At 52.9% G+C, this 16434-nt stretch overlaps 6 protein-coding genes across 6 annotated transcripts; 2 read left to right on the top strand and 4 right to left on the bottom strand.

The window, feature by feature from the left end:
- Positions 1–401: 401 nt before the first annotated feature.
- Positions 402–1746, bottom strand: MRS44_009380 (uncharacterized protein; the record flags this gene model as incomplete). Its single annotated transcript, XM_065621272.1, has 4 exons — positions 402–584; positions 634–942; positions 1006–1362; positions 1432–1746. 4 exons carry the CDS (start codon positions 1744–1746, stop codon positions 402–404), a joined length of 1164 nt encoding a protein of 387 aa, XP_065477344.1.
- Positions 1747–2975: 1229 nt separating this feature from the next.
- Positions 2976–3663, bottom strand: MRS44_009379 (uncharacterized protein; the record flags this gene model as incomplete). Its single annotated transcript, XM_046271686.2, has 2 exons — positions 2976–3106; positions 3159–3663. The coding sequence occupies 2 exons, from the start codon at positions 3661–3663 to the stop codon at positions 2976–2978; spliced, it is 636 nt and encodes a 211-aa protein (XP_046125402.1).
- A 928-nt stretch (positions 3664–4591) lies between these two features.
- Positions 4592–7040, top strand: MRS44_009378 (uncharacterized protein; the record flags this gene model as incomplete). The annotated part of the gene is made up of 5 exons (XM_065621271.1): positions 4592–4650; positions 4712–4810; positions 4894–5116; positions 5157–5538; positions 5791–7040. The coding sequence occupies 5 exons, from the start codon at positions 4592–4594 to the stop codon at positions 7038–7040; spliced, it is 2013 nt and encodes a 670-aa protein (XP_065477343.1).
- Positions 7041–9441: 2401 nt separating this feature from the next.
- MRS44_009377 (uncharacterized protein) lies at positions 9442–10492 on the bottom strand (the record flags this gene model as incomplete). The annotated part of the gene is made up of 3 exons (XM_046281684.2): positions 9442–9609; positions 9658–9888; positions 9938–10492. 3 exons carry the CDS (start codon positions 10490–10492, stop codon positions 9442–9444), a joined length of 954 nt encoding a protein of 317 aa, XP_046125405.2.
- Positions 10493–11167: 675 nt separating this feature from the next.
- MRS44_009376 (uncharacterized protein) lies at positions 11168–11522 on the bottom strand (the record flags this gene model as incomplete). Its single annotated transcript, XM_046277759.2, has 3 exons — positions 11168–11265; positions 11337–11426; positions 11501–11522. 3 exons carry the CDS (start codon positions 11520–11522, stop codon positions 11168–11170), a joined length of 210 nt encoding a protein of 69 aa, XP_046125406.1.
- A 668-nt stretch (positions 11523–12190) lies between these two features.
- MRS44_009375 (uncharacterized protein) lies at positions 12191–15200 on the top strand (the record flags this gene model as incomplete). The annotated part of the gene is made up of 4 exons (XM_065621270.1): positions 12191–13217; positions 13266–14158; positions 14207–14575; positions 14892–15200. The coding sequence occupies 4 exons, from the start codon at positions 12191–12193 to the stop codon at positions 15198–15200; spliced, it is 2598 nt and encodes an 865-aa protein (XP_065477342.1).
- Between the last annotated feature and the right edge of the window lie 1234 nt (positions 15201–16434).

Genomic DNA, 16434 nt, shown 5'->3' with positions numbered 1-16434 from the left:
GTTGACTCCGTATCAATGTTGTGGATTGGGGTGATGGATAGATGTTGGTATGGAGAAGAACAGAACTGATGTGAGGAGAAGGGCATCTTCCTCACAGGCACAATCTGTTTGTTCATGACTTGCTAGTGTACCTAGGTAAGGAAGGCTTGCCCAGGCGTGTTGGAGACATTGGAGTCAGTCGCTGCCGGCCACCAAGCCATATTTACCTTCCTTCTACAACAACAGACTTCGTACATTGAAAGAGCGCAACGTTGTGAGAGATGAACATCGGGGTTTCCTGTTGTCTTCACTGAATCTGCTGATTCGTAATCCTTTACAAAATCTTCCTCGCCTCGCTGATCCATCCATACTCATCCCCGAGATACCTTTGCGCCCTCAAGTCGCCAGACCCGGCATGGCCCTCAAAGTTCTCGGCCCTTGAACACCTCCCACAGAACCTGCCCATAGAGCCTGCCCATCTCGCCGCTCGCCCTTTCGTCCACAATCTCTTGGTACGTCTGCGTCTTGAGGAACTTGCTCACCCAGAGACCTCCGGTATAGTTGCCCGTCTTTCGCGTTGGTAGAATGTGGTTGGTACCGATGCACTGTCGTCAAGTCAGGGTCTGCTTCTATGTTGATGGGTTGGGACCTTACCTTGTCACCGTACGACACGCAGGTCTTTTCGCCGAGGAAGAGTGCACCATAGTTTGATATCTTTTTGAGCGCCTCTCTGGGGCCTTCAGTCAAGATCTGCACGTGTTCACTCGAGAACTCGTCTGCAAGCTTGTACGCCTCATCGACGTTGTCCACGAGGATGACCTCGCCGTAGTTTCTCCAGGACGTGCCAGCCAGCTCAGAAGTAGGCAGGTTCTCCAGAAGCTTGTCGACAATCTTGATGGTTTCGCGTCCCACCTTCTCCGGGGTTGTGATCAAAACAGATGGTGTATCAGGGCCATGCTCCGCCTGTCATAGCAAGTCAGTCGCCACAGTGAAGGGGTCAGCAGCTTCATCAGCCATGATGAGAACTTCAGTCAGGCCAGCAAACAGGTCGATCCCAATCTCTCCAAAGAGGAGTCGCTGAGGCGAAGCGACAAAGGCATTCCCGGGCCCGGCAATAAAGTCAACCTTTTTCATCGTCTCTGTGCAAATGGCCATGGCAGCGATGGCTTGCGTCCCGCCAATGACAGAGATCTCGTCGGCTCCCGCAAAATGAGCACCGACAATAGTCGCATTCGGAAGTTTCCCTTGGATGAGCGGCGTGCAGGCAATGACTTGGTTTACTCCAGCGACCTTGCCTGTGGAGATAGATGGCCATGTGCGCAGACGCAAGTAGAGAATACCGGCCTCCAGGGATGTATCTTGGCCAGTCAGTAGCGAGCCCGACTAGTCAATGATCAAGAGTACTCACGAGCGCACTCTGTTGATGGGGTTGTCTTTGTGTCCCAGAAAGACACCCGGTTGGATCTCAACCTCGACATCTTTGATGCTGGCACGCTGAACCTCGGCGAACTTGCGCACATTCTCCTGTGCCGTCTTGATGTCTTTGATGGTCTGAGGGGGGACTTGGGCAATGCATTCTTGGACCTGACTGCCGGATAGCTTGAAGGATGCGGGAGACCATTTGTCAAACTTGTCCGAGAAGGTCCTCACAGCTTTGTCGCCATTCGCTCTGATGTCCCGGATCACGCCCTGGACAATCTCGGTCACCTTGTTGTTTGATTCCACGGTCGATTTAAGGAGCGGCTTTTTAAGGTGTTGGGGGGCCATGTTGGTAAAAAAAAGTGAGGTGTTCAAGGGGATGTATCAGGGGGAATAGAACCCCCGTTTTATGTCCTCTTGTTTTGACCTGCCTTCTCGATATGCACGTTGATATGCCGCTACGGACGTTATAGCATGCCGTAGAGCAAGCTGGCTAGGGGTCGATGGTTCTCCCAGAGCGAGTGGAAAGTAGATCTGCAGCCAGGGGTTGCTTGAAGGGTCAGTGGTAGGCACCATGACACCAGGAACCATGTGGCGGTAATAGTCCAGGAGATCTCGATGAGAAGGATCACCAGGCGTCACTCCGTCTCCTCGTATACGCTCAGTCAAAGCATCTGGGACCATTTAGGTACTGTTATCGACTGATGTTTCAAGTTCCCTGGATGTTGCGTTTTCGGACGAGGGTGGTGTTGGAATTGTGTGACTTTCGATTCGACGGCTCTTGGCAGCTAGCTCTGAGACATAATGGCCATCTCCTCCAATCAAGCGGCGTGAGTTCTCGATGAAACCTCGACAGACATGAAATCTTGATCTCTGACAGTTGTGGCAAACAGGACGACGTCCATAACACTGAGTCTGTTAGCACCGATCATGCCAAATACACAGGTTTTACTTACCTTGATTTTCCATTCACGACGAGTTACGCATCCCTTTTCGTGTTAGCACTGATGAAACAGGAAAACTTCTAGAAGCAAGTACGTTAACTTACCGTAAATGTTCTTCCTCGCGGTCGTTTTGTTCCTCTATTTGCGTGTGAACCGCTCAAGCTTTCGATTGGCTCAAATTGGGTGAGGGGGGTATCGAAACCAGGATACTGTCAGGCCGTGGCAAGATCATTTTCGGTGAAAGTTGACAGAAACAAACCTTGTTCACCTTCGAGCTCTTGAGAGTTTAGAAAGTCCATTCTTGGCTGAGGTCAGGGGGCCGAGATAGTTGAAGTTGATCGAGATATGCGAGGAAGGGAGTCAAGAGGGGTGGACAAAGAGCTGACGGAAATAGGACGGGCCGTCATTCAACAACTACCTATCTTCCTCCAGTGCCTCCATACACCTTTTGAATTCCAGGTTCTCATTCCTCCATCATAGCTCAATGATCAAAGTACAACAAGAATCATGTGACGATTCAGACAGTATGACATGCCAAAACGAATCTCTGCTCATCTGCCTCTCAAGGCACCAACATCCACCCTTGCTTCATTCAGCTTGCTCCTACACAGCTCATCGATGCAAATATCCTCCCTAGAGATGTCGGTCCGGGAAATCGCAGTTCGGTCGTGGCTCGATCAAGTTCTCGTCGGCGTTCAGGAAGCAGTCGAGGCAGAGACCCATTTCCATCGACCCTCCTTCGATCTGGAGCTGTTGAATCGCCACTGTTCTAGGTCAGCTCCTTTCCTCTACCCATCTTATTCTAGCTTGACTTACTACCAAGTCGAAGGCCAAGCACCTTGTCCGGCGTCTCGTTGGCATACTTGAAGAGCATGTGATCCCTTGCCCTGGCAAGCTCCTTACTCATTTCAAAGAAAGAGCAGCGAAGTCGAAGCCAGAAAGCCGCCGTCATCAAGTGCCAGCATTCTTCATTATCGACAGGGACCGAACGCATCCAGAAGGTGCCGATGAACTGGAAGCGAGGGGCCATCCTGTACTTGTCCACCAAGACAGCCACCTCCTGTATCTCCTTGGTCGTGAGCTGCCCCATGACTGGGTCGGCGCCGTACAGGATCTTGAGAGCGTGCAAAAGGGCGAGCGCGTTGTCATCGGGTAACTCCATCGTGCCTTGAACGCCGTCTGAGGTCTTGATAAGGCCAGAGCTTATCATGTCATCGAATACTGGAGAAGAGGTGCGAAGGAGATCCACGGAAACTTGGATACACCGTTGTTCAGGGCCGACGACGAGGACCAGGTCCCCGCCGGAGATGACGACATACATCGTGCAGTTTGAGTCCTTGAGAGTGAATCAGTATCAAGTAACCCTGTGCGTAGTTAACCGCGCACCTTGGTCTTCTATGCTCTCCTTGTGCTCGGGTTGGGCAGTGGTGAAAGGCGAGTGTTGGTGATTGCGAGCAACAGGAAAATAAACCAAGGAGAAGCCCGAAGGTTCCAGAAAGCATTTTATTTGCTAATTATTATGCAAGTTACGGTGGCCAACTGTCGGCAGCTGGCAAACAATCAACCATTCACCTCTACTCTGCACTCGCCGACCCCCGAGCTCGTCGTCTGCAGCAGATGAATTTAGCACCCTTAACACTGGATCATTAAAGAACGAAGTAACCCAGCCTCACTAAAAAGCAGAGAAGGTAATAAATAGGATGTGATTAAGATACTTAGGCATTTGGTCGTAAGTTGATTTAAGATTGGCATAGTGTCTTTCCACCAGCATCGAAGCCAATGTTGGATGGACTTCAAGTACCCGTGCAAACTGTGGGGGGCGGAAAATCATAGGACATGACCGTATCAGATCCTTGGTAATTCCTTACAACAGCTTTGTTGCCCAGCCGGGAGCTACGAGGTAAGTCATTATCGAATATGAGGCCCGGCGTTTTCAGCTAGCCTCAAGATACAGCCTATCCCTAGCTTTGATATAAGCCTGTAATACCTTGGCCAACTCAGATGGTTCAACATAACAAGGCCATGGCCTCTATCGAACTTTCTGTACCGCAGCTACTGCTCAAAAGGTCGACTACGCTTTTGGTCTGTACACCCACAATGTCATGCCTAAACTCAGTCACTAACATTCAACATAACTTTGGTGGATCGCGACTCCATCATCGCTAGGATTGAGAAAGCTAAGGTTTGTCTGATAAACGCTCTAATAATTCCGCATGAGAACATGAGAACAGGAAGCGATTCGTGATGTCATGGTCCTTGCCATCGACGGTACAGAGTGGGCATCAGTTACCCTCGAGCCTAAGAACTGGTTAGTTTCGATGGTACCCCGACCATCACTTGGTGTACTTTACTGACAAATCCATGCAAAGGGCATATCTCTCCCGCGCAAAGGCACTGGACTTCAAGAACCGCAACCCGATTGACCCAGGCCTCTTGCGCATGAAACTGAAGAACCTGAGACGCATGAAGTATGCATACTCGACCTAGGAGACGGTGAGCACGCCCTTCACGCTACTTTTGCAAACAAGTGGTACTAACACAAATCACAGAGGTTCAAGGATGGGGAAGAAGAAGGACTTGCTAGCCTTCAGAAGGAGGTTACCGACTGCCAGAAAACGGTTACTGAACTCAACTTGAAGCTTGATCAAGCCAAAGCTGCAGCTTCCGACACGTATCCCGAGGCCAAGAAGAGGATTAAAGCATACGAAACGGAATTGACCGATGCCAAAGCAAGGCTCGATGGTGCCAAAGAGAAATTGGAACAGAAGGACAGAGTATACGTCGAAGGAGAAGACGGCCGACGAGAATCTCCAGAAGACTACGAAAGAGCTTTACGAGCTTGAGAAGAAGGTCTCAGCGGCACGAAAGAAGCTCGCCGAGAACGATACAACCGACAAAGCCAGCTCCAAGAAAGAGCTAGCAACGGCAGTGGATGAGCTGGAGAAGGGCAAAGACAAGTGGATTGAGGAGAGGAGGGTGTTGCAAGCGGCTCAAAGCCGCAAGGCTATGGCGGAGATGGAGATGACCGGGAGGGAAAACATGTTGAATTCGGTCAAAAATCGCATTTCTCAGCTGGACAGACAGATCGAGGCCATTGAGGCTCAGCTCAGAGCCAGCTCTGTCCCTGCTCGGGGCTTGCCCTCGGCCATTATCGACATCGATGCGAACCGCAACATCATCCATGCTGATCATTCTTGTCTCGTAATTACAATAAATTTAGAAGTCGGGATCTCCTGGTCATTACCTACTTTTCATCATACCATAATTATGATAATAAGTATCTTGTTCCTCAGGTATCCGATATCTCGTGCACAACGATTGGGCTTAATTGTCATGGAGGTATGGATCACGATCGATTTATCTGATGTGTATCCGATCCGATACGCCCATATCATTTAATAAACAAACGGATGGAGATTTCCTCACAAAACATTCAAACCGATCCTAGCTCGAAATTTTGCCAAGCAGGGCAGGGTGTTGACAGAGCTGTCACCTGTCTTCATGCCGTCGCCCAACGTGAATGCCTTAATGTTCCCCCACTTCACCCAATCCGTTCATGCTACCTCTTACATCGCCCAGCTTCACGACCTCTTCTTAAACATGAGCGCGCCTAGTCCCGCCCACAAGCGCAAACGAGGCGACGATTCGCCGTCCGGGAGAAGCCTCGCCAGAGAGGAAGGGATGTTTGAGCGCGTCGCTCCTGATGGAGATGTCATCTTCGTCCTCGGTGGGGGAACCGACAAGGTCCAGGTTCAATCGAGCATCATGAAGAGTGCCTCTCCCGTCTTCTCCGCCATGTTGGCAGGTCATTTCAGAGAAGGTCAGATGCTCCATGATGCTGCGGCTAGCGGGCTGCCAGTCGAGATTCCTCTTCCCGGTGATGATTTCGAGGCCTTCAAGCTCATCTGCATCGCTATCCATCGCCAAGCCAGCACCACACAGTACTGGCCATCCGAAGAAGTGCTTATGCGAGTCCTCCAGATTGCCGACAAGTACAATCTCATCGACTCGGTTTTCCTTTCCATGGAATTTTGGGCCAGAAAATATGTCCCCGATCCAACTCTCAACCACTTTCTTCTCATGATCATATGCCACCAAATCAAGTCCCAAGAGCTCTTTCAACTCTTCAGTCGATCTCTCGTCCTCAACCATGGGGGGTCATTCATGTCCCTCGCTACTCAGAACGAGCAGCATATCTGCGACTCAGTTCCTCATGGAACTATCTACAAGCTAGCATGTGAGTCTTGCGCTCCTCTTCTCCATTCCATGCTAAACCGTGCCATCTGTCCAGGTGCCTTAGAAGAAATGCGAGCAACCATGATGCGGAGGATTACAAAGTTCATCAATGCCGAGCTGATGGCCCGGTTCAATAATGGCCACTCGGATAATGAAATGTCCTCGGACATTATACCATACTATCGACTACTCAGAGGGGTGTTGGATTCCTACTCGAGGAACCCCGGCCTACACAGCGTCGGCAACGACTACTCGATCAGCGACCTGACCTCACAGATCCTGAAAATCGAAACTAGTTTTCCAGCGGAGCGCTCCTTCAACAGAACTTCGCCAAATGCTATTCCAATTTACATGGCGTTATTGAGGCGGTTGCGCGGCTTGAATGAGAACTTTGTAGGGTTGTGTCTCGACTGTCTTGAGGTCGACAAGTTGGACTTTGACTGTCGAGGAGTCCACAAGTAACCTTGCAAGGCCGGCATGGTGCATGAATTATTGGGGATGAATAGATATACTGGTCTACCATATTGTTTAAGTTTCTAGCGAGACTTAATTCTTGAATTTATTGGCGATGTTTCCTCTTTATCGGCGTCCTCTATGAGAGTGCGTCGTGAGAAGTCGGGCAGTTTTTACACCAAAGCACAAGCCCCACCTTCTTCACCAGCGCAACTGAACTTTGACACTGCAAGCTCCTCCTCGCACCTCACAATGAGAACCCGCAAATCCAATCGCACCAAACGGTACACTGTTGAAAAGTACGACTTTGAAGGCAGTTCTGATGATGAAATTCTCAAGCGCGCCGCGAACGCTGAAGACGATGACAACTTTGACGTGACCGCCGCCGCCGAGGAAAGCGCTGAAGAGGAAGAGCTCGCGCTTGAGGAAGAGGCTCTCGAGTCTGAAGGCTTCGTCAGTGAACCCGACGGCATTCCCGATAGGTTCGCGCGCCAGCGGATAAAGCCCATTCGACCGTTCAATGTGCGCGCTGCTGGCCTGACCGGTTATCTTGATGTCGAGCCTGTGGCGGATGGCCGCATCGTGAGGTCGTACTGGGGACCTTATGACCGTGGCGTCAAGGGACGTCCACTTATTGAAGCATGGTACGGACGGCACGAAGATGGCATCAAGATGGTGCAGGGTATGCTGGACCGGTGGATGGACTGGACAGCGCTGCCTCCAAAAGCGAAGGGCGAGGACGGACAGAAGAACAGGGGCGTCTGGTCGCCCAACTTCTTTGAGCGAGAGGCTTACAACGCTGAACACTGGTATGAACGTGTGAGGGAAAGTTTGCCGGACGCCGACTCGCGAGTGCGACTACCCCCGGAGGAAGCTCAGCTGTATCAGTTTCGACGAGAGGCGATGCCGGTGTTGATGGGACCGCTCACGTCTCAGCAAGAGGTCAAATTCGAGCCCGGAGACGCATACCCAATCTCACAAAACGGGCTGCCCATATCAGAGGAAGACGAACCCAGCGCAGCTGCGGGATGGATGTTTGATACAGGCGGCATCGTCACCAGCATGGACTGGGCACCGCTCCACAGCGCCAACGCGCCGCAGCTTCTTGCGCTCTGCGTCATCCCGCACTCTGACCAGGAGCACTACGACTACGAGCAAGAGTCCATGAAGCCCGACTTTCAAAAGTACGGTACTGTTCAGCTTTGGGAGTTTGTGGGCGAAAGGCAGGAAGACGGGTTTGCTCGGCCATCGTCGCGGAAACCGACTCTGCGCAAGACGATATGCTTGGAGTATGGGCGTGCGCGAAGGGTCAAATGGAGTCCGGCTTGTGGGTTCTTGGCTGTGCTTTGCGATGATGGGAATGTTTACGTTGTCGACGCCGGTGACGATGGGGAGGGAGACTATGGCAAGTCTATTGCTTCCTTAGCTGTAACTCTGCTAACTGGCTTCCAGAGAAGGTCCAAGAGCCTGTGGCATGCTTTGGGTTTCCTGACGAAGACATCAAAGCAACAGCTCTGACATGGATCAACTTTAATCGACTCGTGGTTGGCTATACGGATGGTTCCATCTCTATCTGGTCTATCCGTCCCAACCGCCTACTCTCTCGACATCCCGTCCACCACAACATCGTCGTTGACCTCGTGTCAGGATACCCAGCTATGCCCTATCTCATAGCCTCCACCCCTGTCGGAGGAACCGTCAGACTCATTGACCTCCGAGCTCCGAGTCACGAATCCACCGAGGTTCAGAGTCTTACAGTTGGCACGCAGCCGAACCTGCTTGGGTACAGCGACCACATGCTGGGCTTTTACTCCATGTATCCCTCAGCCGGTGTTCTCAACACGCATATTGGATTCATGCATCACTCCCAATTTCCGGTTGCCCGTCGTGTCTTCACGGGAGAAAGCTTCCCTTCTTGTCTCGCTGTTGGACGGACACATCCATACCTCCTTGTGGGTTCCCTGGACGGTTCTCTCTGGTCAATTAATCCCCAGGTCGAGCTCTTTACCACAAGGCGTGAACCCACAGATCGCATCCGGGTCTTCCATCACGAACACCGGCCCGCCAAATTATTCCCTGCTGGCTCGCCTGCTGCGGCACGAGGAGTTGCCAGGATAGCGCAAGGGTTTATCCTGGAGCGAAACCTCAACAAGCAATCAAACTACAAGCCGCCTATCAAGAAAGGAAAGAAGCCGAAGAAGAAGGAGAGCGACGCGGCTGCAGCCGACGATGACGACGCAGGCGCAGCCACGGATCCAACGAGGGCCATTATTTATGAGCCGTTGACAAGGGTGACAGTGGCCGAGTGGAATCCAAACGAAGAATACGGGTGCTGGGCAGCGGCGGCCATGGCATCGGGGCTCGTCAGGGTCATGGATCTCGGGCTGGCAGAACCGGAGGAATAAGTCAATCATTCCCCGATGCACTGAGATCCCAGGACGGTGTGGTGGTAGTCGAACGCCTTGGCCATGCCATAGAAGTGAGTGGCAGCCGCAAGGATGACAAAGAAGTGGAAGATCTGATGCGAGCTTCCCCAGATATCGAACATTCCGGGAGCGGTTCTCTCGGGCCAGCGAGTCTAATCAGAGTTAGTCAACCGTATACTCAACATGATGAGCAGACATACCGCATAGAGGAAGGCACCAAAGATGTACATAGCACCATGCAGGGCGGTCCAGCTCAGACTCATACGGTCCTCAAGACCCTGGATGCCGTAGATGAAAGCACCCTGGATGATAGGGACCACACCCGAGAGACCGAGGCCAACAAACATCATGGTTCGATAGGGCCTCCATCTAGGGGTGCGGAAACGCTCAACCCACGATACAATAGCACAGCCAAGTCCAAGAGTACAAATCTAGTCCCATCAGCAACATTGATCCATCAGGGTAGTAATGTCCACTTACCAAAGAAAGATACGCCCTCGTCAGATAGGGATGACAGAAGAATCCATAATAGAGCGCAGGAACATAACTCCCCACGATCAAAGCCACGATTCCCGTGTAATCCAACTTGTTTCCCCATTTTGCCACAGTCTCGCTATGGTTTGACAAGGTATGAAAGGTAGCGCTCATACCCAGACACACCACGGCTCCTCCAAAGAAGCACGCAAACACGGCCACATCAGTGACATTGGCGGTCGCATACCGCGGACGGACCACTCGGTCCACATACGCCGCGCCTATGAGTGCCACCGCAGCCCCGAGGAGGTGCGACCAGATATTAACGGACTCGTTGTGCAGGTAGAAGAGGGAGCGCAGCGAGTGCGTGTAGGACCCGCGGGACTGCCGGTAGCCCGAGAGGATGAAGGCGTTGTCGCGGCGCCAAGCAGGGAGGTCATCCCAGAGGATGAGGAGCGAGTGCTCGAGTTTGGACTCGAAGCTCTTGGCGGCTGATAGCAGGGAGTCTGCTGAAGATGGGCGCCGGTTGCGGACGCCGGAGGGTTCGGTGTTGTCCGTCATGATGAAGCTATCCAGACTTTTTTATGCAAGGTACCGCGGGACTTGAACTATGAGGGAGACGGTCCAAATACTAATGATTATGAAGGACGCAGCTCTTTACTTATACACGGCGAACTGACGAGTTCCACCTTGTCGCCTCAAGATGGAGCCGCTTTCTTGTTGTGTTGTTGACCAGGGGGTGGATTTGTTGGGACGAGCACATGGGAAAAGAAAGAACGCGCAACGTGCTTCCGAGGCTAGTCTGACGTGGAAGAAGGCGTCTAGAATCGTCGTAGAAGGCCCACTCTCGCCATTCAAGACCCTGATTTTTCAAGATGCAGGTTATGATGGCTTGTTTAAAGAGCATTGGAGGTTTAACGGCGACACGTTGGCTGGAGCATTTGAGTGGTTTGAGCACTAATACAGGGGTCCAGAGCAGGAGACTCTTGACCGCAGCAATCAAACTATACGAGCAGAAACATCACAGGAAACAGTCAAACTAAAAAAGTCAGTCTCGCGTAGGTTGTCAGCATAGAATTCATTTCTCTCGTTAGCCATCGCGCAGGGTGTATCGTTCAGCACGCAGGCGCCAAATGTTCTAAAACTCCAAAACAAAGCCGGCTGGTGAATGCTCTCTCTCACGCCAATGAGTACCCAACGGCGCTCGGTCTCGTGTTCAGTTTAGCGAGGAAACGCTTATTTCTTGCCGCTCTTCTTGATACCCTGGCCGCCGGTGTTGAGGGGTCCCTTCTTGCCGCCAGCCTTGGCCGCAAGCTCCTTGCGGGCCTTCTCGTCTGTTGTCGAGGCATGTCAGTGAATGATCTTCTTGCAGCGCATTTCGTGGGGTTCGGAGGAGGTCTCGTACCAGCGCGCTTCTTCTCGAGGAAGGCCTTGTCGTCGTCGTCGAGGTCCTTCTGGGCCTTCTTGGCCTGCTTCAAGGGCTTGACCTTGCCGCCTGTGATGATTCGGAGGGGTCAGCTCTGCGATCTTGGAGGGGTTGAAGAGAGGGATCTGGAGGAGACGACTGACCTTCTCGGTTAGCGCCGCCCATTTTGATATATGTAGAAGAAGATGCGAAACTTGTGGGAATGAAGACGAGAAAGTTGAGTTGCGGTGGTAGAGTTCAAGTTGAATGTCGCGAGACGGGAGCGAGAAAAGTTGCCTCCCGCTTACTCGCTCAGCGCCTGGACCAGGCCAGCCCAGGTCCGGCCTTCATCCCTTGGGCCTCCAGCGGTGAGCCCACTAAGCGCGGGGGACAAGCACCTAGCCTGAACCCTCGATAAGAGCCTCTCGGGGCTTACCTAATCTCGGCATCTGCTTGGCTGCACGCATTTTCCTCCACATTTTCTAGCCTTCAAACGGGCAGCAGTCACAGACAACTACGTAGTTACGTCAAAGTCTGGAGATGAGCAACATATCCCAGGCCTAACGACACGGTACAATCATCCAGGCTTCACATCACCTGATTCGATCCGATAGCCCTCATTCAGAGGAGGAGCTTTATACCACCAGATCCTATATACTCAGTCGCCTCTCGTCTGGACTACGCTCCGGCTCCATTTCCCCCTCAAGCCACCCCCAACGATATTGAGCCTGTACGAGTCACTACCTATTGATCCGGTTGGGCTCTTTTCCCATTGCACTGTGCTCTTCTCAGTCCTCTTCGCTGACACTGTTCTGCTCTGCTCGTCCTTGTTCCAACAGCCGAAACTCAGCATCATGGCGTCGAGTTCGGATGAAGGCGAGATCATCGAGAATGGCGCTGAAGATTTGAAGGCAACTTCACTGCAGCACACTGGACGAAGCAGTGTTGACCGTCAAGACAGACAAAAAAGTAGACTTTCGACTCCGGACCACGACTCGGCTTCCAGGCAAAGCAACACCTCGCGACGAAGCAACTCGCCCCGTGGTTCCAAGCGACCCTACGACGACAGGGAAAGGGAGAGGGACCGAGACTATTACGGTTCGAGGCATGACTCGGGACACTATCGCTCTCACTACGAGGACTCTCGACGCGACGATAATCGAAGGCCTCGCGGCCTGTACGACGACCTCGACCGACCTGCATCACGCGCATCCAATTACAGCTACGATGGCCGCGACCGGAGTCGGGAACGAGATCACTATCGCGACAAGGATCGGGACTGGTATGCGAACAAGCGCCCGCGAAACAGGAGCCGCTCTCCCCATCGATCCCGCCGCGCCGACAGGGGCAGGTTCGACCGCTTCATGAGAGAAGGCCAGTACGATCGTCGAGATGACGCATCCGGAGAGCTCAAGTATGATGACGACCGCGGCTCGCGGAATGGCGGTTCTGTGTCCAAGAGGACGACTGTAGGAGAGGCTTCACGCGCCCAGCGACACGATGCTAAACCAGACAAAGGCCTTTCAAATGGAAATGGCCCCTCCCGGAGTTCCCAGAGGTGCGTTGAAGTGTTGTCCGAGTCGCAGCACGGTGCCAACCTTGCGAATAGGCAGCCCCTGGCTCAGCCGGAACCCGAACGGAAGCCCGAACCGGAGCCTGACTACGAGGAGCCTGAGCCCATTGACGAAGAGGCCGAGATCGAGCGACGACGCAAGCGGCGAGAGGAGATCCTGGCCAAGTCCAGCTCGGCGACTCCTCTTCTCCTTCATGCCGTGGGTGCTGCGGCGAACAAGGCCCGCGCATCATCTCCCGCATCGACTTTGCCCGACACGCCCATGAGAACGCAGTCAGAACTTGCCAGTCCTCGCACTCCCCGATCGAGTATGTCAACATGTTCCAGTAAGGGAATTCGACTAACCAATGTTACAGACCTAGCGTCACCACGCTCACCCGGGTCTCATGATGAACCATCACCCGGCGGTATCAACCTCCTCGATGACAAGGAGTTGATGAACACTCATGGAAAGGCCCAACTAGATGACGAGGACGGTCCCTCTGCGGCTGATTATGACCCAACCGGGGACATGCAAGAGGATGAACGACGAGGTGAACTTAAACATGGACACGTCGTACTTCATGGTGAGCATCATCCTATTGCAGCCGAACAACCACGAGAAGAAGCCCAGGAAAAGCCGTCTGAAAAGGCTGCCGATGAAGACGATGACGGCGACTTTGACATGTTTGCCGAAGACTTTGACGAGGACAAGTACGCAACAAAGCCCGTGGAACCTCTGGCACCCGCACAGGGCGATGGTGCAGCTCCTGATGTTCAGGCTGTTGTCAAGGGAGGTATTCTCGAAGGCGACGACAAGGACGGATATTACAAGATTCGTATCGGTGAGGTCCTGAACGGTCGATATCAGATTCAATCTGCACTAGGAAGGGGCATGTTCTCGGGCGTGGCCCGGGCTGTCGACATTACCACGAAGCAGCTTGTCGCCATCAAGATGATGCGTAACAACGACGCCCTCCGAAAGGGTGGCTACACTGAGATTGCCATCCTCGAGAAGCTCAACGACGCCGACCCTGAGAATCGAAAGCACATCATCAAGTTTGAGCGCCAGTTCGACTACAAGGGCCATCTGTGCATGGTGTTTGAGAACTTGAGCATGAACCTGCGAGAGGTGCTGCGCAAGTTTGGAAATAACGTGGGCATCAACCTCGGGGCGACGCGGGCGTATGCGTACCAGATCTTTGTTGCTCTGGCACATATGCGGAAGTGCAGCATCATCCATGCTGATCTCAAGCCCGACAACATTCTGGTAAGTTATCCTGACTGATTTCAGTGGACATGATGCTGACTTGAGTAGGTGAACGAGAGCCGCAACGTGCTCAAGATCTGTGACTTGGGAACAGCCATCGACAAGTCTGACGCAGCAACGGCGCATATGGACATTACGCCATACCTTGTCAGTCGTTTCTATCGAGCGCCAGAGATTATTTTGGGAATCCCTTACGACTACTCGGTCGATATGTGGTCCATCGGCTGCACCCTGTACGAGTTGTACACAGGCAAGATCCTGTTCACCGGAGACAGCAACAACCAGATGCTCAAGGCCATTATGGAGATCCGAGGCAGGTTCACCCCGAAACTGTTCAAGCGAGGTCAACTGTCGGGTGTTCATTTTGACGACAAGGGCCAATTCATCAGCGTCGAGCGTGACAAGGTTCTCGGAAAGGTACGTTATGATTTCGATTCGCTCCCCATGCATGCACGCATGTTGTTGTTTTTGCCATTCCTACCCCTTACATCCATTCCCAAGCGCCACTAGGCCATGCTTGAAGCGGCCATGTCTTTACACGCAATGTCTCTTCTATTTTTGCAAACATCCATGCTTGGGGGCCGTTTGCTATGGAGCTCTGTGGGCGTAAGCGCTTGGCTCCCCTTGCAGTCGGAAGCGCCCAGTCCGTGTGGGGAAGCGTCACCATGAGTCTTGGTCAGCCATCCATCCAACGGTCGATGGATCGAGAGACATTGGAGGCTGTTGGATCTAGGATCTAGAACTCCTTGCGGGCGATGACTACTGTCAGGGATGGATGGGACGAGATGAGATGGCTGGCCGTGTTGACAAGACGCATCATGATCCTTTCGAGGTCTCTGATCCGGCCGCATGCATCGTCAGCCTCTTGTCTCGGTACATCGGACTCCCTCTCAGCGTCAGCCACGATGAGCATTCCATCCCTTGCATGCAGGTTTCAACGGCTGCTAAGGTTCAGTCCAAGCGCTCAGCCATTGTCCTCATTCCCACCCACATGGTTCCTGTCACTTCTCGATTTAGAAAGCTTGTTGTTGTTGTTTGCTAGGATTCAGTGGCTAACATATGTCGCGCTTACAGACTACCGTTCGGACCATGGCTGTGGTGAAACCCACACGCGACCTGCGGACGAGGCTCATGGCCGCCTCGGGAGGGATGAACGACGCCGAGACTAGGGATCTGAACCATTTCATCGACCTCCTTGAGCACTGTCTCACGCTCAACCCGGACAAGAGGATCAAACCTGCGGATGCGCTCCGCCATCCCTTCTTTACCTCGCGAGCGGGGCATGTACGGCGGTGAAGCAGATGGGAACCGTGAATAACGAAGACGGCTTGTTTTGGAGAAGTCGATTGTAAAACATGTGGATCGTAGGAAAACAAAGATTGGGTGGGTAGACTTGGCTAGAATATTAGACGAACAAAGGGAGGCTCTTTGGTTCACAAGTGAATGATTACAACTTGGTCAGTGCTCTCTGAAAGGTGTCGCCGCCGTTTATGTCATGCCTCGTTATGTCTCACATATTTGCCTCATGTCTTGCAGTTGAACCGAAGGGAGGTTCTAGACTTGGAAGCAGGCTAGAAGGTGCAAGGTCTGTCCACATGATCTCGAGCCGATCTGTGTGGTGGTTCACGGCAAGGGACGGTCTTTGATCTCATATTGTCTCGGTCTGAATCGGCGATTGAATATCAAACATCGGGTCAGCCTCGACACACGCCCGGCACGTCCGAACGCCCGGCTTCTACGGAGGAACCCGTTGGCTGAGGACAGAAAAACGCTTCCAGGAACGACGGACGGGGTGGCGCGGTTGCCTTGGCCTTCCTCGTGAACGTGGGGAATAGGCAGACAAGGCAGACGAGCGTTGGTCTACGCCGAGACGTTGCTGCAAAGCCGGGCGAGAGAGAATTCCCTGTTGCCTCGACGTGTGGACATGTGAAGGGGAGTCAGAAGTGCCTCCAGCCGCGCGCCTGGTGATGATGGGGATGTTGGGTGAGTGAGTGGATGCAAGAACCGGGGGGCGTAACGTGGCGAGGATCAATAAGGAGGAACTTTTTGATGTTTGGACGTTTGCCACACGGAGGAGTCACTGTTGCACAAGACGAGATCTTGAACAGCTGTGTAAGCCTGTATTCCTCAGGATCCGCCGTTGGACGACAGCTTTAGAGGGAGGACAGCAGTGTAGCCCTGCTGTCTCGGAGAGGACGCGGCGGACTTGTGTCACGGGTGAACAAGCGACGAGAACCGGGACACGTTTGTCGTCGGTGAATTGCAAGGCAAGGCAA

This window comes from Fusarium solani (genome assembly GCF_023522795.1).
Source record: "Fusarium solani strain SB1 chromosome Unknown bctg00000005, whole genome shotgun sequence".
Classification (NCBI taxonomy): domain Eukaryota; kingdom Fungi; phylum Ascomycota; class Sordariomycetes; order Hypocreales; family Nectriaceae; genus Fusarium; species Fusarium solani.
The sequence above is the reverse complement of the archived record's forward strand: the minus strand, read 5'-3'. Positions and strand labels throughout refer to the sequence as shown.